This window comes from Felis catus, chromosome C2, assembly GCF_018350175.1.
Source record: "Felis catus isolate Fca126 chromosome C2, F.catus_Fca126_mat1.0, whole genome shotgun sequence".
Taxonomy (NCBI): Eukaryota; Metazoa; Chordata; class Mammalia; order Carnivora; family Felidae; genus Felis; species Felis catus.
Genome location: NC_058376.1, coordinates 12,802,183 through 12,829,550, shown reverse-complemented (window position 1 = coordinate 12,829,550; position 27,368 = coordinate 12,802,183). Strand labels below are relative to the sequence as shown.

Here is a 27,368-nt window from a genome sequence, read left to right as displayed (position 1 = left end):
AAAGTGCCTGAAAAGATCCAACATCCGTGGCTGGTACAAGGAGGCCCACCGTTTCAGGGTCTGCCTGTCACCTGCCGCTCTGCCTCCCAGACACGGCCCGGCCCGGATCGTCTCCCTCTAGTTTCCATTCAAGCCACCTAGCCTGGGGTCCGTCTGTCCACCTTGGTCTATTTCACTCCTTCCCTTAAAAACGTAGCCAGGGTCCCTAAGAAGAGGAAAGACGCCTACCAACAGCTCACTAAATCTCAGCAGCATCTGCCTCTCCTGATCCTGGGTGCCGTCCTGGCCTTGCTGGTCGCCACTGAAAGACACGAGCAGCCATTTCACACAGGACGCCAACAGAGTCCTTCTCCAGGCACGCAGCTCTTCTGCCGACCCGTCCAGGGCTGCAGACACAGAGTCGGCCACGCTCCAGCTGCAGCAGACAAAAGGCACAAAGTCAGAGGGATGGCCTAAATCCCTCCAGCTTAAGTGTTACCACCATTACACTGGGCACCTGGGACTGGTGCCCCGAGTCCCCTGCCCCTACAACACCCGAAGACAGGAATCACAGCCGCCCCTGCCTCCTTGCTCCGGCGTCACAGAGGGACCAGCATTTTTACAATTAGGAGAAACAATATTAGTGCACCAGAAAAAAAGATAACATTGTCCGGGCTTCGCCAAAATGAGACTATCTCCAAGTCAGCACTACTGACATCCTGAGCCAGATTATTCTTTCTCGTGGGGGAGAAGACGGGACCGTCCTGTGCGTAAGGTATTTAGCAGCACCCCTGGCCTCCACCCTCTAGATGCCGGAAGCAACTACCCCTCACTCACATCACGATGATAAAAAAATGTCAGATGTTGGCAACGGTCCTCTGGAGGTGGCAAAATCAGCCCTAGATAAGAACCGCCGCTCTCAGGGAATCAGAACCAACCATCCGCTTATGGAGATGCGCTCCCTCCAGGCAGGATGGCTGGAGGCAGACTTCCTGTAGGAAGTGCCTTCTCCCCGAACGAGCAGGGAAGCAATTTCTCACTAGTTTATCTAAAAACTACAGGGAAAGGTGAAGCGGGGAGAGGAACGGCCGTCAGACAATCTAAGCCTTCATACCTCTCGTGCCTGCCTGGGGTCTGAAGCAGGCTAGGCAAACGGTCCATGAGGATACCAAGGTCTTTGGCTCTTGCAAACGGGACCAGCTGGGCCAGGACCTCGTGATGCAGCCCAGACCCTGGGGGCCCATCCGCACTGAGAAGCCTGGTCTGTAGCTGCCTCCACAGAGCTTTCCTCAAGACGGGAATGACAGCAGAGGACACTAGGCAGAGACAAAAAGGACAGTCACACCACGCTGTGCTGGAGTTAGCGTGCAGCGGCTCACAGAGCCCGTGGCTAACCCTGAGGCATCTTGTGACGGGGAGAGGTCACACTCGCACCATGATGCGGCCAGGGTGGGAGTGCTGATGCCGTGCAAAGTGGCAAACGCAAGGGCCGGCAGGTTAGACGCTGACCAGCACAACACACGGGTCACCTGGTCAGTCGACGCTCTGACGCTAGGTCCCGAGCACAGCGCCTGGCTCGATGCTGGTAACGAGCGCGTGAGCACCAAAGCCCTGAACTCGCTCGGGGTTCGTGCCTCAAGGACACGGGAGCTGGAGAGGCACGTGAGCAGCGGTGCACCAAGAACCGCTGACTCGCCTGAAACTCTACGGGTGGAGCGAAAAGGCTGAGCCCAAGCTGCCCGGACTCCGGGTAAACTCATGGACGCTTTGTGGGGGGGACAACGGGGTGGGACGAGGACGGCCATCCCGAACGCCTCCTCTGGCCCCGGTGCGGCTCCCTCCTTGACCCACCCCTGCCCCCTTCCTGTGGGGAGCTCAGGGTGGGCAGGAGCGTGGGGGCGGCACCTCAAGCCACAGGCCCAGACAGGGGAGGGGTGGCGAGTGAAAATCTCCCTGCTTTCTCAGTGTCCAGAGGCGGGTCAGTCAGCGGCTGAAGGAGCAACAGAACTACACCACAGCCTAAACGTGGACGTTCCAGGCGCAGCAACGGACCTGCGGCTCCCACCTCCCCATCCTCGGACTTAATGCCTCCAGCTGCCCGACGTCACCGGTTCCCGTACCTCCCGCCGGGCGTGTGAAGCGTCCCCACGTCCTGCACCGGAGGTACACGTGGACGAGGGGGAGGAAGTCATCGAGGCCTTCCTGGAGGCAGAGTCCCGAGCCGGGCCGCCCGCACCACAGCTCAAACCGCAGCAGGTGGGTGGAGCTCAGCCGCACGAGTAGGGCGGCGGTGCTGAGGGCCGCCTGCGTCCGCCGGGCCAGGCAGTAGTCCAGCACGTCGACCCCGACCACGGGGACCAGCACGGGCTCTCTCTGTAGAGTGTGGAGAAACACGGCGTCCAGCTCGTCCACGGCCAACGTGGGGAGCAAAGCCCCCAGGCCTTTCACAAACTCAGAGGCCCAAAGGAGCTCGCTGCTCTGCAGCTGATCCTGGGGGCTGCGGGTCAACAGCTGGACCAGCGTCTTGCCGAGAGCGTTCAGGTGTCTCTCCTTCCCGGGGGACTTCAGGGCTCCCGGGGCCACCAGCTGGGCCTCGGGCAGGCTCAGCAAAGCCAGGGTGACCTCACGGAGCTGGGCACCCTCCATGTACGGATGCAGCTCCTGCAGGGCCTCCAGCTGCGGGAGGGTCTCTGCCCGAGACGTGGCCCGGCCGGCCCTCCTATTCTGCAGCTCGTTCAACACGCTCCGGGTGATGGCCTCCGAGTACCCGGCCAGGAGGCCCAGCTGACGGATGCTCCGGAGGATCGGGGCGCTCGCCAGCAGCAGCCGCAGGACCCCCGCACTGAGCTGGGCCGCCAGGAGCTTCACGAGGATGGGGCTGAGGGCGTGCGGAGGGAGGGCCCGTCGCTCCAGGGCCAGGTACCAGCCCTCCAGCGTGGGATGTCTGAGGATGGCCACCAGCACCTCCTCCAGCGTCTGAAATACGGCAACAAGGCACAGACCTCACTCGCGGCCCAGGGCCAGCGGGGAGTAGGATGGAGGGCAGGGAGGAGCATTCCTAAGCCACCCCATCCCCCGGCCTGAGTTCTGATGCCCTTCTCGGGGGGGCCCCAATCTGAGCCCATCACAGCTGTAACCCGACTACAGCACACCCCCTCCCCGGGGCGACGGTGACGGCTCGACCGTGACTCGGCGGGGGCCCCACCCACACCAGCACGTGTCTGAGGAGTTCAGCTTGAGTGAATTTACTGCACAGTAAAACTGCTCTCCAGTCCCTCTGGACAGGGGATGGGCTGTGTGGGAAAGCTGAAATGCGATGAAGGCCAGTCATCTGGACTCCGCTCAGCAGCCCTGCCCTCCAGCATCAATCTGACTGGGGGGGACGTGGGGATCTCCCGTCAACCGGAGCAGTGTGATCACGGTTTGGGAGAGACCCCGCGCCTGGAACAGCACATGGGGACACAGCTGCAAGACCACGGTCTGGAACTAAAGGTCACGTTCCAGGAGGCTGAGCCTTGAGTGACCCCTGGGGAACTCGCTCGGACCCAGCACTGGGTTTAAACCACCGAGCACAAAGCAGTGAGCAGCCTGGCCGGTTAGGGAATGATCTTTGTAAGCAGCCTCGCGGAACAGGGTTCCTAGCCAACAAAGTCCCAACAACAGTCTCCGAGGATGGGAAGACGCTGTCCTTCCTCCTTCACTCGTCAAGGAAGGAAAGAGGAATCCATCACAACTTCCAACAGAGCTGCGCCCGTTAAAAACAGAAAAGCGTGGGGCGCCTGGGTGGCTCAGTCGGTTAAGCATCCGATTTCGGCTCAGGTCATGATCTCACAGTTCGTGAATTCGAGCCCCGCGTCAGGCTCTGTACTGACAGCTCGGCCTGGAGCCTGTTTCAGATTCTGTGTCTCCCTCTCTCTCTGACCCTCCCCCGTTCATGCTGTCTCTCCCTGTCTCAAAAATAAAATAAACTTAAAAAAAAAACAACACAAAAAAAACAGAAAAGCGTGATTTCATGTTAGCACCGCCCTGCCCCTGTCAAACGGCTCATAGGTGGTCCTGCCGCCCCAGCCACCTCCCGGGAAGTCAACCTGGAGATCAAAGGAAGGAGGCCGTCGTTAGACTGTGAGATGACGAACATGTTTGCAGGTGAGATGCAGACTGAGAGAGAAGGGTTCACCCTGGCCCCAGCCCCACAGAGGCCACACAAGGTTAACAGCAGGACAAAGGCCCCTTCTCCGAGCTGCAAGTTCCCAGCGTGTATTTGCTGGGACGAGCCGCACCCACTGCCCAGCCTTTATTCGACCCAGGCTGCAACTGTTCAAAAGAAAAACATTCCTCCTGGGTTTCTCAAGATGTTCACGTCTCCCGGTGTAAGGAGAGGGGAAACAAGTTGCAGGGAGGGCGAGTGGGAGCAGGGAACCGACTGGAAAGAGAAACGCCCAATGGCACCATGCTCATCTGTGGGTGTGAGGGTCACGGATGGCTTGCAGCATCTCCTCTACGCTGCATTTCCTCGTTTACCTGCGATGAACACGTACTTGTCTAGGGCCAGAAGCAGAGGGAAAGCCAGGGTCCGAGACTCTACAGGAGAAGGCTAACAGGAAGGAGACCCACGGAAGGAGGGCAGCGGTACCTTGTCACTGGCCAGCTCCAGCGAGGCCACGGACTCCACGTCCAAAAAGAGGTCGGATTCGGCCTGGGCGGCCTCGCATTTCTGCTGGTTCTGCGCGTCCAGCTGCGCACAGTGGACGACCAGGCGCCTGAGGAGGTCCAGGAGGAGCTGCAGGACGGGGGGCCCTGCGCTTCGGCCCAGCTGTGAGGATGAGAGCCACACACACGAGAGCTCAGGCCAGGGAAGGGCTCCCAGTCACGCGACAGTGACCGAGTCCCTCCACGACCAGAAGGTGCCGTGTTCCCAGAAACAAGGACTGAGGAGGGAGGCAGGCCAGCGCGGCCGGTCCTTACAAAACCCCAACAACCTCAAGGTCCTTTCTCAGGAAGATGTGCGCCCTCAACCTTCATGAAAGAACCGGGTTTATTTTGACCAAGATGAGGAAAACGCCAACTAAAACTCTGTAAACCACACTGGAGACAGAAAGCTCACCAACGAACTACTAAACTAACGCTTCTGAGAGAGACAGCATCTGGCCACACCGGTCCAGTCTGCGGTGGAGGGGCCTTGGCCCAACTGACAGCTGCCCCAGCAACAGAGGTCGGCCATGCTGTCTGCGCCTGCTGAAGGTCCGGAATCTGCAAGTGAGGCCCACAGAAAACGGGTGCCGCAGCCGCCTCTGCACGTCTGCTCCGGGAGGGGGTGCAGCCCGGCACAGAGCGGCGGTGAATCAGCAGCTCAGGCTCCCAGCTGTGGGGAAGCGGCGGGGGCGGGGAGGAACCTCCGTGGCCCTGCGTGTGTCACATCACTAAAAGTCCCCTTGTGTGCAATGGGGTGACAGTGAGACTCCAATACTCTATCGACACGGTCGCTGGGTCTGGACTCAAATGAGAGGCGGCCACCCTGCAGGCAGAGACGTGGGAGCACGTAGGGGCTGTGGGCCCCGGGGTGGGGGGAGCAGCGCTCACCTGGCCGAAGGTCTCCACGGTGCTCCTGATGTAGAGCAGCAGGTGCTTCGCCGAGCGCAGGACCTGGTGCATCGGGAGGTGCGGGAGGGCGGCCCGCAGCCGCGCCTGAACCTGCTCGTCCAGGAGCGCGCCCTCGCTCTCGTAGGCCGTCTGCAACAGGGCGGAGAAGGAGGAGGCCGGAGGACCCTGGGGGGCGAGACTGCCCGGCGTCTGAAAGGGCTTGGGAAGGCAGCAAAAGCCCGGACAGAAGGAAAGAAAAACCACCACAGATGAACAGGGTGCACAGTCTGCTAAAAAAGGTACAGGGTGGCGTTCATGACAAGGGGACGTTTCACAATTGTGTCCTCAAACTAAAAAATATGTGACTGCCCGGCATTTTATTTAAGGAAGAAGTTAAGCCCAACGTTTTCAGTCACACATCCGTTCCCAGAGTGCGTGAACACGAAGGCACTGGATCAGGAAGGTGCTCACACACCGAGAACAGACGCCGCAGGCTGGAGCCATGAGGGGCGCTCACTTGACTCTGAGGAGTCACTGTGACTAATCACTGCCAATCCTGTAAAGGAGCCAGCTCAGCAAGCTCTTTGTCTTCCAAAGGCCCTTGCCAGGAGCCTCGGTCGGACTATCTTGTTGGGAGAAAAACAAGACCGTGGACAGAATGAAAAGAAATTTCTGGAACTCTACCTCAAACTGAAGTTGTTAATTTCTTCTACAATAACCGCCAAACTGCCTTCTTTACTGACCCCACGTGCCTTTTATTACCGTATCTCCACAAACACTCCACTTTCTGAAGCCAACAAAACCAGGTCACAAGGCCTGGAGACACAGCAGGTCTCCGGGTGGGGTCCCTGGACCAATCAGCAGGGTCGCCAGGGACCGGGTGAGAAAGGCCAATCTCCAGGCCCACGCTTAGCCAAACCCACTCGGGGTGGGGCTCAGTGACCATGTCTGAACAAGCCGCCAGGGGACTGACGTCCCCTCCAGGGTGAGAAGCACCGCTGTGACCTACCCACCAGAGAGTGGACACCTTCCTTCGAGTACCCGTGAGACACAGCACTGACCTGCTAAGCTCTGAACGGCTACATCCAATTCTGAACCACAGCCGAGCCTGCAGGGGAAGGCAGCAGCGGCCGGGCAGGGCGTGGTGCTGGGGCGGACTGCTGGGGCGGACTGCCTGAGCCGAATCCTGACCACCCCCCCCCCCCCACCACTGCTGCCTAGTGGTGGAATGGCTATGCCTCAGGTTCCCCATATGTGTAACCAGCACAGCAGGTCCTAACCTTCCTCCCAGAGGTGCCGTAAGGATTAAATGCCTTGAATTACACGTAGTACCCTTGGTACCAGGCCCTGACGAACGGGAAATGTGCCCTCAACAAAAGCGTCTGCCACAAGTTATCACAAGACAAAGAGGTCCCCAGCCACCTGCTTTTTCACAAACAGCTGACACTTGTGAATGAATACACAAAAGGCACACCACAAAGTTAACCTCTCCCACCCCCAGCCCCCAACATTTGTAAATACTCTGGTGCTGGAGCCAGATGAGCCGGACCCTGTTACAGGTATGTAGCCCCCACGCAAAGAACATTCTTTCTTTGCTTCCATTTTCCCAGTCTTCACAGACTGGAGACTGCCAGGGGCCACCAGCGGCCCCCTCGCACAGCGGAGCATGCGGAGCCCAGGGGCAGGCTGAGGCCCGCTAAAGGAGGCTAGGACCCAGGCACGCCACATCACTCGGTGAGGAGACCAGAAAAAGCAACCTCCCTCCCGCCCCAAAGCTGGCACGGTGACTAGGCAATCCCGCAGCCAGCAGAAACTGCAATTCTGCTGCACCACTGAGCCATCTGTGCCCCCGTCACACCAGCTAAGCAGCAGTGAGGCCACGGGGCTTCCTCTCCCGCCCGGGGAAAGCACAAGGCTAACAGGTTTCTCCCTGCAGGCTGCACAGCGGTAAGACTACGCCGTTGGGGCACAGCAGGTGCGGCCCACGGAAGCTGTTGTGGGGTTTTCCAAGGAAAGGCCGGGTTTCCATGGGGGCGGTCACGCCGTGGCTCACCAAGGCCTCGCGGACTGGCTCTGGGATCCAGCGGCTGTAGTACGTGTGGAACCGAGAGAGTTGGTGGCAGCAGGGTGGCACCGGAGGCTCCAACTTGTCATAAGCCTGAAGCAGCAGACACAGAGCCAGCGGGTCCCTCTGGGTGTGGAGGAGGTCTGTCAGCACCGCCGTCATATAAGCCACAATGCTCTCTCCTGCAAAGAAATGAGACTTGTGTGGGTGGCTCGCCGGGACCCTTCCGAGACCCGTCGATAACACCAACTCCCACAGGTATTCAAGATCCAGAAAAACACGCGCCAATTCCACAAGGGGTCACGCAAACACACTGGAGGGCAGATGCTATCACCGCACGGCACACCAGGCTCCGTTTCACTAAACATGTGACGCACAGTCAGGCTTCAGTTCCCAAGGCCTGGGAGTGGAGACCCAGGCACAGAAGAAGTGACACAAAAGCCATCTGGGGCCAAGACTTGCTTGGTGCTCACTAATCCATCTCTTGGCCCTTGGCCCACGGGCTTCCCCCTGTGGTCAGGCTGGGACCACGTGGCTGATTCAGCCACTTCCAGGCCTGGCCAGAACAGCTTCTGCTTGACTGCGCGCTCCGTCTTCCTCTTCCACAGTGACCTTGGAAGCCGTATGTTGAGATGGTGCAGCTACAAGATGGGAGTGGCCTGGACCCCTGAGCTGCCTCCTTGAGGACAGTCACCCAAGAGAGCAACCACACCTGTACTGAACTATGACAAGGTCCAAAGAGAGACCTTTGCCCATTAAACCACTGTAAGTTGGGCCTTATTTGTTACCGCAGCAAAGCCTGAGCAACCCTGACTAATTACACCGTTGTGATCTATGAGTTATTTCCTTGGCTCTAAGTTCCAGTAACTTCCAACAAGTATGAAGGACTCCCACCCTAGCATGGTGGGGGCAAGAATAAACTTTGAAGAGAAAACATCAGTGTTACAACAGGTGTCTGTGCAGCCATACAAAAAATGCATTATTATGGACTTATCCCTTAAATGGCCAATTTCCCAGAAGTCCACTAGCCTCTAGATTCTTATCCCAACATGCTTAGCTCTAAAGGCCAGGTGGCTATCACTCAGTGGGTCTGAACCTTGTTACCTTGGGTTCTCAGCAATTATTCCCAGAGCCTCTGGAATCACACCTCCTACTCCACAAAGACCCAGCTGGATGCACCCAGAATATCCCAACTATACACGGGTACCTGTTTCACTTTCCGTCCCAAGGAGCAACTTATTCCTGGCTTCCAGGGCCGCAGGGACCACCGCACTGAAGGGGAACGTGAGCAGGATCATGTCTTCGTTCAGTAAGAATCCAATTTCCTCATCTAAGCCTTCGCTGTCCTCCACCAGGACGTCCACCATGTCAAGAACATCTGAGACAGAAAAAGGACGGTCCAACTAAGGCCAGAGACACCAAAGGACCCCACTGCAAAGAGCTCCACAGGAAGGGATACATAAGGGAATGTCTGAGAAAAAAAGGAAGCATAAAAGCCAAACATCTCTGGGGGAAAAGATTTAATATGAAGTTTGATTCTAAACACACAAGGACATCATCTATCAAATCTTAAGATCTCTGCCAGACGAAACACAGGATGTTTAGCTCGTGTGATAATAATCTGAAGTTTCCTCAAGTGACCCTAAGAAGCCCCAAAACCTTAACTGGATATTCAGGTGAACGAGTCAAAATCGGAGAAGCAAAATAGGGTCAGGGGCTGCAGCACAGACCAGAGCCCGGGTCTGGATTTCAAATCCTGAGTCTGCTATGTACTAGCTGTGTGAGCTTGAGTTAATTCCCTAATCTTTCTGGGCCTCGGCTGCATTATCACTGTATAAAATGAGGATGATGACATCTGCCGCTTAGGGCGGCTCATGTGGTTCCAGGAGTTAGATCTGTAAAGAGCTAGGATCAGCACCTGGCACAGAGTGAACACTACACAAACAAAAATAACCCAGCAAATAGGCTCTATGCCTACTCCCCCTTGGATGAGCAAAGAAAGCAATTTTCATTTCCGGAGTAGGCTGATCTTTAACTCAAAGAAACGGACACCTGCACTTGGCGTAAGACATTAACGCAATTCTCATTTTCATCACTGATCTGCCACGGCGGCTGGAGCTTCAGAAGCCCGAGGAGCAAAGAGGCAGTGGCGCCTACCATCGATGTGGGAGACCGGAATGCTGACATCATCAGCCTCCTGCTTCGTCCCCGCGGCCTGCAGTGTGCTGGCTTCCTGGACAAAGTCAGATGCTTTGTCTGTGTAGGAATAGGGATTCGCCACCAACGTCAGTAAAACCTGGGTGTTGAAGAGCCAAGCAGAAAACACTTAGGTGGTCACAAATGAAATGGAAAAAAAAAAAAAAGCCAAAAAAAAGTCACCAGTAATACAAAGGGAAAAGCTAAAATGTTAATAGTCCCCAATAAGAACAATTTTTCTGCAAAGTTTCTTAACTTTTTTTACAGAATTAAAAAAAATTTCCTTTTGGTTTAAACCACTGCTTTGAATATTAGTCTAAGCACACCTCTATTCTCTTGGTGCAAAAACAAATCCCCAAAAGGAAATTACATGGTACACAGTAATAGAGGCCCATTTTACAGATTCTAAAACTGAGCAAATTCTGACATCCCAGTAGGAATTAGGAAGGAAGCCAGAAACACAAGGCTCCTGGCACCGGTGCACCAAAAATGCCTTCGTCACGCTAAAGACCACATGGCACGTTTACTAACAGGCTCCTTCACACTGGAAATAGGTGCTTACGCGTTCCAAGAACTGAATCACGGTTTCTCTCTTCTCGTCCACGGTGTCATGTAAGTGCTCCAGCCACAGCTCCAGCTCCTTCCAGGTGTGCTCAAACACCCCCGTGTCCCGAAGAATCTGTCGGGAAGCAGACCCGGGGCAGGGCGTCAGGGCGGAGCCAGCGCCCCGTGGAGACAAAGCAGCACAGCACAGGGGGGGTCAAAGTCTCATCTGCAGTTTTACTCCAAAAGCCACTCTTTCACAACAGCGCTCCCAGACTTGAGGGAAACGAGGAAAAGAGACCATTCTGAGCTCTATCAAAGACCACATAGTCCTTGGTCTTGCTGCTTACTCCTTTCCTTCAACTCCTAAATAATAAAAAGATTTAAAAAAAACCCAAAACCCAGCTGCTGCTTCAGAGGCTGATTTTTATAGCTGGATTTTCACAACCAGGTAAACGAGCATGACTCGGCCCTCCGTTCTCCAAGGTAACAAACCAGTCATGTCACGTCACCTCAGTGCGGCCCCCCGAGCCTCAGACCCGGGACAAGAAGCAGCGGTGTTTCTAAGAGAATGGAAGGTGTTAAGAGGCAGGACCTTGAGCCAACACCATTAAATGATGTCCCCAAATGGCCTGGTGGCACAGACTCCCACGGCACGAGCCCCAACAGCGTACCGAAGAGTGACCCGACTGTGCCAAGGCCACCTACATGCACTAAACGGCCACGAAATCAGGCCTGGGTCAAGTGCACGCCTACAGGGAGACGGCAGCTTGTAAAGGTCAAGGCTGAGATGTTCATGCTCTTCAAGCAGCTCAGGTGAGGCGGTTATATCAATGCTGCAAAGATAAAATCTCTGCACCCCCCCCCCCCCAAAACAATGAACGTGCAGTCTGTTGCATCTGTAGCACCCAAGACATTTGCTGGGTGGCAGAAACGAGATTTCCTACGGTGATGTCCAGACCGGGGGGCAGTAGCCCTATAAAGTGAGGATCGTGTGTGAGAAAGAGAAGCTAACAGCCCAACTCCCCGTTCCCTTCCAGCGACTGTGAGGATACCTGTGCTGCGGGTGACGAAGGAGGTCAGAAAGGCTGAGCCCCTGGAGAAGGCGGAGTCTGGACAGGTGCGGAAAGGCACCGCCCATTCAACAGGTCCCCGGAGGGCTGGAAACCGGACACGTTACTGAGCCTACCATGTGCCAGGCCTGATCTACTGCTTGATCTCACGTGCGCCCTCCTTTGCGACCCTACTATTTCATCCTTCCCATTCACCTGGGAAAACAACGTTCAGAGAGGTTGGGTCATCTGCCTAATGCCATCCAGGAAGAAGTAGGACCGGGACTCAAATCCAGGAACAAGACTTCAGAGCCCATGTTCTCCACTTCACCGTGCTGCCTCGGGAACGTAGCTAAGTTTAGACATGATAAATTAAAACTGCCTTAAAACCTCCGAGCTTTAAATTTACAGAAGCCCTGACGCTTCCTGAATTCGACAGCTGTCTACTAAGCACCTTCTGTAATGAAGACTGTGAAAACGCTTCCCAGAACTAGGAATGGGTAGGGAACGTTCACCTTTGTGATCAGAAGTTTGGTGGATGACTTGAGCTGTAGATGGCTACTGGTCACGAACATTTTCATCAGCAAGTAAAACACAGATCGTTCTCCTCCAATAATTTCTGCCTCTGGGCCTTCCTGGAGTTTGAACAGTAACAGATGATAAACATTACACAGGTCACGGATACACACGGAGCCCAGTATGGCTCCAGGCCTCTTATCTCGTTTTAACCACAACTCGGCAACACGGCTGGGATTTTACACGAGGAGGCTCAGAGGCCAGGTGCTCAACCAAAGCCCCAACAGCAGCTGGGTAATTGTATTTGCTGCATTTCAGCAAGATGCGGGTGCCGACAGAGTCGATCCCTTATACGTAATTTAGCTTCTCACAAAGGCTTGTGAGCTTTGAACTTACGTCTCAGAGTTCATGGAGCTCCAGATCCCCCGCCCAAATGCCACCGAGGCTGTGTTTGGCTGGCGTCCCTGCAGCCCCTGGCAATGAGGGTGACCCTGAACATGGGAAGTGCTGGTGTTCATAAAGCCCAGCAGACTTCATCTTATAAGCAGAAGGTGGGGCACAGAATATAAATTAATCTTTTTTATACCAGTTCTTTCAAAGTTCAGAGGCCTCCCTCTGTTCACTTCCCAAATGAATCACCAGGATCCCACTGGCCCTGTTCAGCTGCGGTAAAAAACTCAATGGCTCCCCGGGCTGGTCATCTCTCTGGGGTCTGTGGCAATGGCCTCGTGGTGGGTGCAGAGGTTGAGAGCAGGGCCGTGGGCAACACTGCCCATGGCCAACCCTGGATCCTCCAGTTAGGGCCAGCACACTGCAAGGGTGTCCGTACTACTCTGTGTCCCGGCTGCCTCTTTAAGTGGTGGTAAAGGCGCGGATGCACAGGGCACACGTGTCAACCCTCAACTACGACGCAGGTGAACCTCAGGAGAGGACCTGGGGGAACGTGCACAGATGCCAGTGCTCCCACATTCTCACGCTTTTCTGGAAATGTGCCATGTAAAAATACCTACATACGTTTCCATGCTACTGGTTCTATAAAATTTCAAAAAAACTTTTTAAAAAAAAAAATTTTTTTTTAACGTTTATTTATTTTTGAGACAGAGAGAGACAGAGCATGAACAGGGGAGGGGCAGAGAGAGAGGGAGACACAGAATCCGAAACAGGCTCCAGGCTCTGAGCTGTCAGCACAGAGCCCGACGTGGGGCTCGAACTCACGGACCATGAGATCATGACCTGAGCCGAAGCCGGACACTCAACCGACCAAGCCACCCAGGCGCCCCCCAAAAAAACTTTTTTTTAATTTAGTTTTCAGAGAGAGAGAGAGAGAGAGAGAGAGAGAAGAAGAGAGAGAGAATGAGTGGGGGAAGGGCAGAGACAGAGAGGGAGACACAGAATCCGAAGCTGGCTCCAGGCTCTGAGCTGTCAGCACAGAGCCCCGTATGGGGCTTGAACCCACAAACTGTGAGATCATAACCTGAGCTGAAGTCAGACACTTAACCGACTGAGCCACCCAGGCACGTGGTTCCATAAAATTTTAAATAAGACCTAAATCGCTGAAAAAAAATTACCATCAGAGCTACTAAGAAACACACTTAGAAAATGCTTAATTTTGCCTGGTTATTTTTCCTCCTTGGATAGAAATGATAGAGCGTCCTGTGCCTAAACACACAGGTAAGTGTCTGCTGCAGCCTGAGTTGCCTTTATGAGTCAGCATTATATTCTCCAGAAGGTCCTAGAAGACATTATGACAGGCAGAAAAAAATTCCAGCAATCTTTACTGGTTTTTGCACCAGCCTCGATCCTCTCCCGGCTTGGTATCTATTTCCATCTCTGTCTTAAGTTCTTCCAGGATGAGGACAAAGGAAGAGGAGTTATTTTGTATTTCAAAACGTATCTATTTCCGAAAAGGTTTTAAAATGACAAACAAAATATAAAGTCATCAAGGTAAAACAAACAAAACAAAACAAAACCCCTCCCAATACCCACCAACAATATTGTTTCAGTAAGAACACACTCAACATCCTATTTTGCGAAAGCAAACAGACTCACAGGCCTCCTGGTTCATGAATCAGAACCTGGCCCCTGCTCTAGATGCGTCTAAGAGGGGAACCGTGCACGTCTTCTGTATAACCAACTGTCGGGTTCTGATCCAGTTAGAAACTTCCAGGCCAAAACATGCCCGGGAGTTAGTTAACAGACGCAAAAGCTGTCCGCTTCCCACCTGTGCCTTTAACCACAAGAACTTGCTGGCGGGCAGCTCCAGAGCCACCTTCAGGATGTGGTGCTGCAGAATGGGAGGCACCTCCTCTCGAAGGCCCTGCTCGGAGATGACTCCTGTGGCAGAAAGAGGGAAACAGACCAGAAGTCATGTGCGGGGGGGGGGGGGGACCCAGCAAGGCCGCCCCTGGCCACGGGGGCCAGATAAGGAGCTCCAGCTGTAGAAATAAGAAGGGGGCTTGGGGGCTCTCTCCTCTCCTCTGCCCAGACGCACCCCACCTGGCACAACCTCCCCTCCTGTGGTCTATCCAAATCTTCAGCAATAAGCCCTAACTCCACTTGCCCAGAACAGCCCCTTGGCCTGAAGTGACCTCTCCCTACAGCGTGAGGCCCACACCTCTTGCTGCCTCCTGGGTGCGGTCTCTCATTAACGTTGTCTCGGGCGAGAGGCGCCGCCTTGCTCCCCAGACCGCAGACAAACTTTGTGAACAGACTATGGCCACGCGAGCCCAAGACCGCGTCCTCATCCGCTGGCCTGATTTCTGGATTTCCCTTTGCTTGGGAATGACACAGTGCTAGTAAATTTCGTATTCTCACAGCAAAAAGAACCTTTCGCCTTCCAACGATTAAGAAGTTAATTACAGCTTTTCAGTGGAACCATCCCAATAGCTTATATAAACCCCAGGAATGATGCTTCTGCAAGTTTTCCTCCGTGGGCCCAATTATGAAGTTATTAGACACACTTTTCCATCAAGGAAACGTGACCAGACAAGCGTAACGTTACTTTTACAAGATGTGGTTTGAACCTGACTCACTGGGTAAACCATGAGTAACTATGTCCAAAGTGCCTCTGCGGGAACGGGGACATCCCTTCTAAGGGGCTCTCATTTCTGCACCCCTGCTCCTTGGAAGAGGGGCTTTAGCATTAATGCACACAATCTGATTTGTCACTTATCTAAGGCGGAAACCTCTGGCAGCCTGGCTTCTCCCTGCTGTGCCCACTGCTGCTAAATGTTCATCCGATATTTACTTAAGGACAACTGGCGATTTACAAAACATTAGTGCAAATAAAAATAACCAGTCAGGTGGATCGTGTGCACCAGCCAAACTGCCCACCGGCCTCCCCGGGCCTCAGCTCCGGTTCACGAGCGTCTCCTTCATCCCCGCTGGCAGAAAGAGCAGAGGGGCCCCCGCCGTCTCCTGAGACGCACCTTTCAGGAGCTTGCTGAAGTCGAAGTTGTACTGCAGGACCACGTGTGGGACCACCTTCTGGTACAGGCATATGACCTGGAGCAGAACAGCCTTCAGAAGAATGGTTTCCGCATCATCTGAACCAAGATAAAACACCTTACATTAGGAAACACAGTCGGTCTCTGTCCTTAGCAGGTGGTATGCGGTCAACGGCCACAGGCAGAGGCTGCGGACGGATCCCTACAGAGTCTACGTGGGAAGAGTCAAGACTGTTCAAACAGACTGGGTGTAAGTCCTCATTTCGGGGCTGTAACCTTGGACAGGTTAAAGCGACTGTCTCTCTGTGTGTCAGCGCCTTCGTGTGAACAACGGGGACTAAATAGGATATAGACAGAAGGTACAAAGCCCACTGCCCGGCAGGCCAACAGCAAGGTCTGAGTCAATGTGTCTCATTACTGGGGGGGGAGGACCGTGAAGCCCACCTCTGCCTGCACAGCCAAAGAGAGGCCCCCACGGAAAGGCCAGAGCACACGGTGCCCATCGCTCAAATCTTAAAGAGTCACGGTGCTTTATGTGTAAAGCCTGGGCACATTTGCAACAGATGCCTCCAAAGTCCCTGTAGGCTGGAGGGGTCCCTGGCTGCCTGTGTCACCTCTGTCTGCAAAGCGCAGGGCCCCACGCAGCCCTCACCGCACTGGGGAGCCACGCAGGCAGCAGGAGTCTGGATGCCCCTTTTCTTTCCTTTCTCATCATCCTGTTTTGTCTCCTGCTTTCGAAGTGACTGCCAGACCCACACGACGGTGTTGAGGTCTGGCAAGACCTGAAAGGGAAAAGACAGTCACGTTAAACAAGAGAGAGTCGCGGATGAAATGAGCCCACTAAGGAGAAGCTAAACACAAAGGGAGGACACGAGCACACGTGGTGTGCGTGTGTACGAGACGGGGCGTGGGGGGAGAACGGGCCGGCGCCCTCTGTGAGCTCTGCTTCGCGCTGTGATCCCCACAACTGTGTACAACAAGGACGTGGTTGAAAACACAAGCGCTGATCATTGCAACAAAGCTCCAAGGCCTCCTTCACCTGAGCCAAACACCAGAAACGAAGACACGTGTCCGACGACCGGCCGGGGGCCGTGTCCATCGTGACCTTGGCTCCTTTGGGGCAGGTACCCCGTCTGCAGATGACTGCCCTTCCTTACTCACCAGAACAGGCCTCCCAAGCCACCCCCTCGCCGTGGCCCTGGCCCTCGTGCGTGCGGCAGTGGGAGAGCACGTCAGCTTCTAGCGAGGAGCACCCCGACCCCTACGCTACGTTTCGTTTCGCACCTGCCCTCTGCGCTCCCGGAGCTGCCTCTTCCACCTGGCGTGCTTACCTGTGACAGCTGTGAGGAAAGCCCCGGAAACTTCCCCGGAAAGGCCAAACCCACCTCCCGTGCCTACCTTGCTCAAGGCTTCTCTGAAGAGGCGCACGAACTCTTCTATTGCCGCGGCCGTGTACACGCCTGATTCCTGCCACACCTCTTTATTCAGGCAGTGCTCGATCGTTTTTAATGCTCTTTTCAAAATGACGGAAACAAGGGACAAGGCCGTGTGCTTCACTGATATGCTGTCCAACTGGGAAGAAAAAGAGCTAAATCCACACGTCTGTAGGCTGCACTGTGGACACAGACCTCCCAAGCCCCGGGTGTGGCTGGCTCCGGCCTCTCCGGGGGTCACTCCCAGGGAAGGCTGCGTGAGTTGGGACGCCGTGAGAAGAGGTGGCCTGGGGACCCTGCCCCCTTGACCTGCCACAGATCTGACCTCAGCACCTGCTGAAGAGATGGCTACTAGAGTCTGAGAGTTATTCTCAATTTTGTTTCACTGTGTTTGGTAAGTCTTTTCCGACAGCCACTGACCTCATGTGGATTATCCACATCAAGAACGGCCACGATCTCACCAGCACCCACCCAGCCCCAACTAGCACTTGCTGTCAGGTGCGCAGGTGACAAGAAAAGGCACCACGCACTTAGTAGGAAAAACCACCTCCAGGCTTGGGAAGCGTGCAGCCCCCAAACATGGGCTCAGGGACCTTCATAAGGACAGCCAGGAGACTTCCGAATCCTCCCTCGCTGCAGAGGTTGAACAGAATTCAAGAACCGGAGCGATCACCAGAACGAGGGTACCCCCGGGAGATGCCGTCTCAGGCCCGGCCCCGACCAACTCAGGCCCAGGGGCACCCCAGGGGTAGGGCGGGCTGGGGCGAGCCAGCTGGGCCACAGCACAGTGAGGGGCAGGGAGACACAAAACGGCTACCCGATGGGCTTTCAGTTTAACAACTACAACGCCCCATTCCCTCGGCGTTCCAGCGAGCTGGGGGTTCATTTCGTACGTGTGCGGTATGCTAAAGTAGCACTGCATTAGACACGTGCCTTTCAGCTGTTTCCCTGAAAGCCCCGTGAGATAAAACACTTTGTCTCCCCCACCAGACAGATGGGCAAGCAAGCAGGGTCCCAATTTTGACTGTTATAATTTGGCAACCAGAACAAAAGGCCTTTCGTTCTGGCCTCCCTGCTCCTCGCCCACAGCCCACTGCCAGCACAAACCCTGGACAGGCATCGAAAATGCTGAGCCCCAGGGCACCTGGGTAGCTCAGCCGGTTAAGCATCTGACTTCTGATTTCAGCTCAGGTCCCGACCTCACGTGAGGTCATGGGATCAACCCCACAATGGGCTTCATGCTGAGTGTGGAGCCTGCTTGGGACTCTCTCTCCCTCTCTCTCTGCCCTCCCCTGCTCACACGCTCTCTCTCTCTCTCTCAAAATAAGCATTTTTAAAAACAACGCTGAGCCTGGCCGCATATCCTAGGGGGTCCTCACCACTCTGTGCTGACCACCCCCTCGCTGCCGGGCCACCTCCTGCCTGTGCGGCCCACCCTGGCTGACCCTGGTCCCGCTGTGCCCACACAACAACCCAGCCTGCTAGAAGCGTGGGGACACTCGGCCTTCCCAGCTGAGTGCTAAGGAAGCTGGGTTTAGGAGGGGCTGGCAGGGCACGGGACCCACGTGTGCAGACAGCTCACAGCCGTTCGCTTGAGGCCACGGTGCTGGGGTGGGAGACACATGAGTCCCTGAGAAGGTGGCTTCTGGAGGGACTCAGGGACCACCATCCCGAATAACGATATGGAATTTCACTTCTCCGTGCACATGTCCTGTCAAAATGCCCGACACAGCTCATCCTCAAAGTAAATGTTCCCCAGAAATCTCATTCACTTAAATCACAAGAGACAGGATTTGCCAGGCAAATTTCAGTCCTACCCCTTCCACAAACCCTGAGCTAACACTTTCATACGTGACACTGGGCTGTAGCCGAACACACTTCCCTTCCTCTGAGTCTAACAGGCTCCCACCCTCAGGCGAGCGCAAAGCCATCCAGGGGTCCATGGTCCTGGCTGTGCTGGAGCAGGAAGATCCCCTGGCCGGAACGTGCCGTGGGCTCCAGGGGCCCTTGTCCAGGTGAGTGGAAACATGGAAAGCCTGAGGCTCGCTGACAAAATACCAGCCGCTGAATCCAGGCAGGCGTTCTCAGAACAATCCCCAGCATGGCCAGTGCAGTGAACGGGAGAAAGTTCTAGAAGAAAGGTGACCACTTACATTTAATGCCTGGGTGAACATCGTCTTATTGCACACCAGGGGCACGGTGGTCACCATCACCATTGCCAGGAGCCGAGGCAAGGGGATGAACTCTCTGGTCTGAAAGGCCCGGGAAACGTCTGGCTGGGCTTCATAGATCTACAACAAGGAGATGAGAGCATGAGCTGCTACAGGTTCCATTGCAAACCAGGCCAACTGTAGGCACCCCACAGCGAAGCCAGTCCAACGCAGCAGTCCTAGTGACGGACGTCCGGGGACTGCCAAGGAACAGGCTCCGGACGGTCAACCCCCAACTCTACTTGTCAGAGAAAAGTCAGGTCACGAGCCTGCCTGCTAGCAGGGCTGTGACCTTCAAAGCAGAGCTCTGCCTGCGGCCTGGGGAGCCTCTTAAAACCTCTGTTGGTGACAAAGTCACTGCTGGAAGTAACAATCACGCTACTCACCGGCTGTGGCACCTGACACACTGTGTCATCTTTTTAACACTTCATGACCACCCTTTAGGGTAGGGACCTTGGACACTAACAGTAAAAAGCGTTCGAGGATGACAAAGCTGGATCTCAGTAAGATCCCGTAACTTCCCCCGGGGGCACCCGGCTAGGAAGCAGTGATGCGAGGGCTCACACCCAGGCTTGCAAAGGCTGCGCACCTGCCCCCCACCCTCTCCCCGGGGAGGGCGGAACCAGAGCAGCCCCCAGAGGGGGTGGGGGTGGCCACGGGCCGCCCTCCCCCCAACATAAGGAGCAAACGGCCTCCTTCTCGCCCCAAGATGCACATGGGGACCACACGCGCTCAAGGAGAACGAAGCCAGCGTGGGTGAGAGCTTGACTGGCAGATAACCCGCGCCTGCCTAGCGGAGGCACGAGACCGCAACCCTCACTATTTCACCACCAGACTGCAAGTTGGACAGCGCGCCCCGAGCCAGGCAGCGCTGCGAAAGAACGTGCAGCAGGCACGTCCGTGGCGGTGGGTGAAGGAGGGCGGACTCTGATCAGGAGGACATTCACACGCCGGCACCCAGACAGACACAGCATCGTTTCACAGCGTGTCCTACGTCGTTCTAAGTACTTAAGACGGCGGTCTTTAAACACGGTTCTCCATTTCACACCTTTCGCTCACGTCAGCCTCAATGTACCAAAATTCACCGAGATCTCCCTCTAAGCAAAATCTGGACGAAGGAGACGCATTTGTCTTAACAGATGCAAAAGACGTCCACCTCGAAGTTCTGCTCAGCAAAGAGCAGGATGTCCTCAGAGGACCGGGACGCCAGCCCCATGTGAGCTGACGTCGCCCCTGCAGAATGGCTGGACGAGTTCTCCGTCCTTCCTGCAGTCCGTCGGCTCGTCACTCCCCCTCTCCCGGCCCCTGACACAGGCCAGAGCCCCGGGGGTTTCACCTTGTTCAGTAGTTTGATGTTATTTGACCAAGTGGACTTCGCTCTTGGCAGAAAGGAAAATGTTACTTCCTTGAAGTACTTGTTCAGCAAGTCCGGGCACACTTTGAGGATGTTCACCACCAGCTCGGCCACCAGCTCGTCGTCTGCTGCAGTTTTCAAACCCAACAGGAAGTGCAGGAGGGTCAGGTTCCCGCCTCTGCCAGAGAGAGAGAGACGAGGGTCGGCAGGGAATTTCCACAGCACACTGAGATAATTCATAATTCATGATTCATTCATAATAATCTCAGAATAAAAACAAGCCTCTATTCAAAATAAATAAACTTAAACTGAGAGGTCAGGGTCAGAGCGGCAGCTCCTCAAAATCGCCCTCAGGAAACACAGTTGAAACATGGCGACCGGCAAATTTCACCTTTGAATTTCCCTCGTGACACTACGTGGGGTGTTTTCATGGCCTGCGGGGTTCCAGCTCCCCAAGAAAGGCTTGAATCTCTCTCCTCTATTTCTGAGTAGCTGAAAAAGTCTCTCCTTTCCTGTCTCCAACCTCTCCTTCCTTCCCTTGAGTTCCATCTGACTTTTATTTTATTTATTTGGGGGGCGGGGGGTAGGGGCAGAAGGGAGAGAGAGAGAGAGAGAGAGAGAGAGAGAGAGACCCAAGCAGGCTCTATGCTGAGCATGGGGCTAACACAGGGCTTGATCCCACGACCCTGAGATCATGACCTGAGCTGAAATGAAGGGTCTGACACTCAACAGACTGAGCCACCCAGGCACTCCTCCGTTTGACTTTTAAAGAGAAGGAAGAAACCCACTCTCTGTCTCCACCCTGGCCACCTACCAGTCTACCCAGAAGTCAAGGCTAATGTAAAGAAAGGGCCAAACCCGCAGGGAGGAATCCACTCCCCTAATTTCCCCGTGGGATTTTCCTGACCTCTTTCCTCCAACCGCACACGAAAAGGCATGTATGTAAATAAATAGACGTGTAAGCATTAGGTATAAAAAAACAGAGAATGCATTTAACTTTTGAAAAGACTTTTACGTGAAGGGCGAATGAACTGCCCCACAGTCCACAGTGCCATAAATTATTTCTAAAACTCGACAAAATGGCTCCAAGTCTTTCCACAGGTTTTCTGCCTCCTCCGTTTCTAACGTATTTCAAATTCCTATGCCTTCACTGAGCTGCTGCAAGAAGCTAACGTAGAAAAAAAAAAAAATCTACTGTATGAAAATACTCAAAACTTGTCCCTAAGTGAGCAGTTTTCAAAAGATCATAAAAATAAGAATCAGGAAAACCTGTAGACATTAAACCTTGCATAAAGGAAGGAGCTAGCCCAGGATCTACACAGCCAAGCCCACGGTACTCTAGGGTACCCCCAGATCCTTCTAAGGGAGGATGACTTTTCAGAGCTGCCTGTTCCCGGGAAATCACCAAATCCAAAACATCTCAGAATGTATCACTAGCATGCCACGTTGACGGCTTCCAGAATCCTCACTGTTCTGTGTCCCCTTGTAAATTGACTAAAATTAAGATGCATTATGACAGCTTTACCTATAATAAAACATTTTTCAAAAATTGAATTAGAGTGGAATTTTGATCAGAAAGCTATCTTTTCAAAAACTTAAAATTCTTGGGGAGCCTGGGGTGACTCAGTCAGTTGAGCAATCAACTCTTGGTTTCAGCTCAGGTCATGATCTCCTGGTCTTGCAGGTTTGAGGCCTGACTGGGCTCTGTACTGACGGTGTGGAGCCTGCTTAGGAGTCTGTCTGACTGTCTGTCTGTCTCTCTCTCTCTCTGCCCCTCCTCTGCTTGTGCTCTGTCTCTATTCAAAATAAATAAACTTAAAAAAAAAAGTTTAAAATTCCTAATATGAAAATTTCATGAACAAAACAGTTTTTGCTGTCAAACAAACACGTTGAATACTACAAAGTGCACTAAAAATACTATAAACATCCACGTTATTTTAACAGACAATGCAATAAAATAACGTATTTCCACAGCGTACAGTGTGGGCCGGGCACTGCTCTAGGCTGTTCCCACGCTCTACTTCCCCCTGAAGTGGATGCCAACTTTATTTCCATTTTACAGATGAGGCAACAGAGGCAGAGAACAGTAGGACTTGTCAAGGTCTCAGAGCTGACCCCAGAATTTGTTCTGTTAACCTCCACACCAGGGGTTGGCAAACTGTGGCCCACTATCTATCTTTGTCAATAAAGCTTTATCGGAACACAGTTACACCCATTTGTTTATGTCCATGTCTGCTCCGGCACTACAATGTCACAGCTGAGAGGTCACAATACAGACCGCACACCACACCTCCAATACTTACTTCTTCCCTTAGAGAAGAAGTTTACCAACTATAATGCCTGGCTTTCACACACCCGCTGGGTGCCCGGCACTGTCCTAGACACTGGGGATCCCAAACAGACCAGCCTCTGTTCACATTGGTTCTCATCTATCACATAATGACCAAGCAAATAAATAAATGTGCAAGGTGGTGGTAAGTCATAGTCAAGAGCAAGGCAAAAGGACAGGGACAGTGGAAGGGCTATTTCAGAAAAGGGCTGCTGGGGAAGGCCTCCTGGATATGGTGACATGTGCACAGACACCTGAATGGAGGGAGGGAGGGAGCAAGCCTCACCTCCGCTGGGGAACCGCACGTGTCGATTTTCCCAAAACTTTCCATTAACGCCCCCACAAACAAAATTCCCTTCCTCTCCCCTAAGCACAAACATTTGTCTTTTGTCCCTGGCTTCAAAAACTGACATAAACCACAGCTTATTCGAACAGACCCACACCCACAAGCTGATTCAAATACACTCATCAAATGACCTATTTTATGGGTCTTACTTACTTAGGGGGAAAAAATGTGTTTTAAGCATGGTGTTACATCATACTAGACGATAAAAGTCTGCTGTTACATGTTACCAGGAAGGTGAGCTTGTTTTCCCTGATGAGAGCAAAGTTACACTATCGCTGAAACAAAGTTGAAAGAAAAAGAAATAATGTGGCAAATTAAGTCATAATAATCTCAGAATCAAAACAAGTCACAAGCAGGGAGAAAAATTTCCACGGTGTTATCCCATTCTGAAGGAATCAGTCATTTCCTAACTGGTAGAAACTAAACCAAACCATCCAGATCCTTATGATAAAAGCGCCACAGAGGTAAAATAAAAAAATTTTTAAAAATGAAGGTATTCAGGGGCGCCTGGGTGGCGCAGTCGGTTAAGCGTCCGACTTCAGCCAGGTCACGATCTCGCGGTCCGGGAGTTCGAGCCCCGCATCAGGCTCTGGGCCGATGGCTCAGAGCCTGGAGCCTGTTTCCGATTCTGTGTCTCCCTCTCTCTCTGCCCCTCCCCCGTTCATGCTCTGTCTCTCTCTGTCCCAAAAATAAATAAACGTTGAAAAAAAAAAAATTTAAAAAAATAAATAAATAAAAATAAAATAAACGTTGAAAAAAAAATTTTTTTAAAATGAAGGTATTCACAATGAACAGAAAATATACCTAATATTTTTGCCGTCAGGGGGGAAGAAAAGCAGATTGATAAATCTAACATTAGAGTATTTTGGTTATTAAAAATAGTAACATAGATATGTGTTTACCGTTAGACTAAAAGAGAAAACCTAAAAGAATATCATCTAAACCATCAGGTAGGGACTTTGTTTCCTCACTGATGAAACATTGCCATAAGTGTGCAACATGAAACAAAATTTTGAAAACCCAGCACATCAGCAGCTTTGAGGAGAGGAAGGACTATTTAGCTGTTACGAGGATAGACTTGGAACCAAATTCCCGGGGTTTAAAGTTTATTTATTTTGGGAGAGAAAGAGAGAGAGTAGAAGAAGGTGGAGGAGGAGGAGGGGGAGGAAGGCAGAGAGAGAGAGGGAGGGAGGGAGAGAATCCCAAGCAGGCTCAGCACTGTTAGCTTAGTGCACAACATGGGGCTCGGTCCCCTGTGAGATCATGACTGAGCTGAAATCAAGTGTCAGTCAGCCAGGGGCTCCCAGATTCCCTGGGTGTAAACCAGAATTCTGACACACGCTGAGTGACCCAACTTCTCTGTGCCCATTTCCCTCACCTGCAAAACTGGGAGAGCGGTGGCTCCCGCCTCCGGCCTGTGTGGAGGCCTGCGAAGGGGCCTACCCTCTCTGGCAAGGTGGCCGTAAGACTTTCCTCGGACCCAGCCGACGCCACAGTCTCGAGTGAAACCCGCAGCACCCCCCTGGGTAAGACACCTCCTACTGGGGGCCTAAGTCAGCGGCTACCCTGAGCCCTGTGCCCTAAGGGCACATGATGAGCAGGGAGTCTCTGGGCTTCCAAATGTTCGTCCCTGTAACGAGTGAGGTCATGTCTAAAATTCTAGTTGTAAACCACCACAATTCCGTTATTCTACAGACTTCCACTGGAAGTCATGTACGTGACGGAACACAGGCCCGCGCTTCTCAAATGTGCCACTTTACCTGCCGACGGTCCCGAAAGATGCGTCGTAAAAATTAATCCCATGCTTGAGCGAACAGCAAAGATCCATCAGGAAGGTGTGAACAAGCTCCCTCACCAGGATCTTCCCTGCGTCCTCAGAAGAAGTCTACAAGAGTTTTTTAAAATTCAATGAAAATCTCAAGTTCATGAGCCTCGGTAACATCTACAGAGTAAAAACTGGGCGATACCACGTGCCTGATGATGACTTAGAAAACATCTTACATGCTTGGTATCATTCAAAAAAAACCCCAAAGAGGGGCGCCTGGGTGGCACAGTCGGTTAAGCGTCCGACTTCAGCCAGGTCACGATCTCGCGGTCCGTGAGTTCGAGCCCCGCGTCAGGCTCTGGGCTGATGGCTCAGAGCCTGGAGCCTGTTTCCGATTCTGTGTCTCCCTCTCTCTCTGCCCCTCCCCCGTTCATGCTCTGTCTCTCTCTGTCCCAAAATTAAATAAACGTTGAAAAAAAAAAAATTAAAAAAAAAAAAACAAAAAAAACCCCCAAAGAACAGAAACACCGATCAAGACAAGACAAAAATACTCTCATATGTGGAATATAAAAAGAATAAACTAAGTAATAAATTAAAAAAAAAAAAGCTCATAGACACAGAGAAGAGACTGGTGGTTGCCAGAGGTAGAGGTTGGGGGGAGTGAAAAAAAAATGGGTGAACTGTTTTGTTTTAGTTTAAATAAGCTGAATTTAAAAAGAAAATATTTATTTTTAACACTGAACAAACAGGGAGTTGCTGGAACAAGAAAAAACAGGTAAGGGGACACTTTAAGTCGTGTTTCATTGTTTCCAAGCACTCCACAGTAGGGGTTCTCATTTAATTTTTACGGCAGGCCTAGGAGTCTGGCAGGGTAGAGATGATTACACCATCTTATGTAAGGGCAAACCATGGATCACATAGTGGAACTCCCCACTGTTAGCAAATACGGAGCAGATCAGTATCCGTACCCCCATCATTAAAGAATCTCTCTTGGGGCACCTGGGTGGTTCAGTCGGGTAAGCATCTGACTTGGGCCTCAGGTCAAGATCTCACGGTTTGTGGGTGTGAGGCCCACATCGGGCTCTGGGCTGACAGCTCAGAGCCCGGAGCCTGCTTTGGATTCTGTGTCTCTCTCTCTCTCTGCCCCTTCCTCCACTTACGCAAGCAAGTGCATGTGCTCTCTCACTGTCTCTCAGAAATGAATTAAAAAAAAAAATACAGAGTCTCTCTTTACAGCATACACTTCAATTAGAAAATCATTTTCCTAAGCGTCTATTTGCTTTTGCGTTGTGACTGATATTGTGATATAAGAAATAAATACACGGCACAAAAACAGACACATAGACCAATGGAATAGAATAGAAACCCCAGAACTAGACCCACAAAAGTATGGCCAACTCATCTCTGACAAAGAAGGAAAGAATATCCAACGGAAAAAAGTCTCTTTAACAAATGGTGCTGGGAGAACTGGACAGCAACATGCAGAAGAATGAAACTAGACCACTTTCTTACACCATTCACAAAAATAAACTCAAAATGGATAAAAGACCTGAATGTGAGACAGGAAACCATCAAAACACTAGAGGAGAAAGCAGGAAAAGACCTCTCTGACCTCAGCCGCAGCAATTTCTTACTTGACACATCTCCAAAGGCAAGGGAATTAAAAGCAAAAATGAACTATTGGAACCTTGTGAAGATAAAAAGCTTCTGCACAACAAAGGAAACACTCAACAAAACTAAAAGGCAACCAACGGAATGGGAAAAGATATTTGCAAATGACATATCGGACAAAGGACTAGTATCCAAAATCTATAAAGAGCTCACCAAACTCCACACCCAAAAAACAAATAATCCAGTGAAGAAATGGGCAGAAAACATGAATAGACACTTCTCTAAAGAAGACATCCAGGTGGCCAACAGGCACATGAAAAGATGCTCAACGTCACTCCTCATCAGGGAAATACAAATCAAAGCCACACTGAGATACCACCTCACGCCAGTCAGAGTGGCTAAAATGAACAAATCAGGAGACTATAGATGCTGGAGAGGATGTGGAGAAAGGGGAACCCTCTTGCACTGTTGGTGGGAATGCAAACTGGTGCAGCCACACTGGAAAACAGTGTGGAGGTTCCTCAAAAAATTAAAAATAGACTTACCCTATGACCCAGCAGTAGCATTGCTAGGAATTTACCCAAGGGATACAGGAGTACTGATGCATAGGGGCACTTGTACCTCAATGGTTATAGCAGCCCTTTCAACAATAGCCAAATGATGGAAAGAGCCTAAATGTCCATCAACTGATGAATGGATAAAGAAACTGTGGTTTATATACACAATGGAGTACTACGTGGCAATGAGAAAGAATGAAATATGGCCCTTTGTAACAACGTGGATGGAACTGGAGAGTATGATGCTAAGTGAAATAAGCCATACAGAGAAAGACAGATACCGTATGTTTTCACTCTTATGTGGATCCTGAGAAACTTAACAGAAACCCATGAGGGAGGGGAAGGAAAAAAAAAAAAAGAGGTTAGAGTGGGAGAGAGCCAAAGCA

The 27,368-nt window shown here is 52.5% G+C and overlaps 1 protein-coding gene across 4 annotated transcripts in view; it reads right to left on the bottom strand.

The window, feature by feature from the left end:
- Positions 1-27,368, bottom strand: part of URB1 (URB1 ribosome biogenesis homolog) — an 81,768-nt gene that overhangs the window by 37,797 nt on the left and 16,603 nt on the right. For all 4 annotated transcript variants that reach the window (XM_019839441.3, XM_011285748.4, XM_045036685.1 and 1 more), the window contains exons 8-24: positions 24,810-24,934; positions 20,357-20,552; positions 18,964-19,101; positions 16,776-16,949; positions 16,030-16,159; positions 15,360-15,476; positions 14,153-14,265; positions 11,931-12,050; positions 10,383-10,499; positions 9,782-9,920; positions 8,832-9,002; positions 7,613-7,806; positions 5,560-5,778; positions 4,613-4,792; positions 2,100-2,955; positions 1,094-1,295; positions 229-415 (exon numbers count right to left, since the gene is read on the bottom strand). In XM_019839441.3, coding sequence (XP_019695000.3) covers positions 229-415; positions 1,094-1,295; positions 2,100-2,955; positions 4,613-4,792; positions 5,560-5,778; positions 7,613-7,806; positions 8,832-9,002; positions 9,782-9,920; positions 10,383-10,499; positions 11,931-12,050; positions 14,153-14,265; positions 15,360-15,476; positions 16,030-16,159; positions 16,776-16,949; positions 18,964-19,101; positions 20,357-20,552; positions 24,810-24,934 — 3,378 coding nt within the window. The remainder of the gene's footprint in view (positions 1-228; positions 416-1,093; positions 1,296-2,099; positions 2,956-4,612; positions 4,793-5,559; positions 5,779-7,612; positions 7,807-8,831; positions 9,003-9,781; positions 9,921-10,382; positions 10,500-11,930; positions 12,051-14,152; positions 14,266-15,359; positions 15,477-16,029; positions 16,160-16,775; positions 16,950-18,963; positions 19,102-20,356; positions 20,553-24,809; positions 24,935-27,368) is intronic.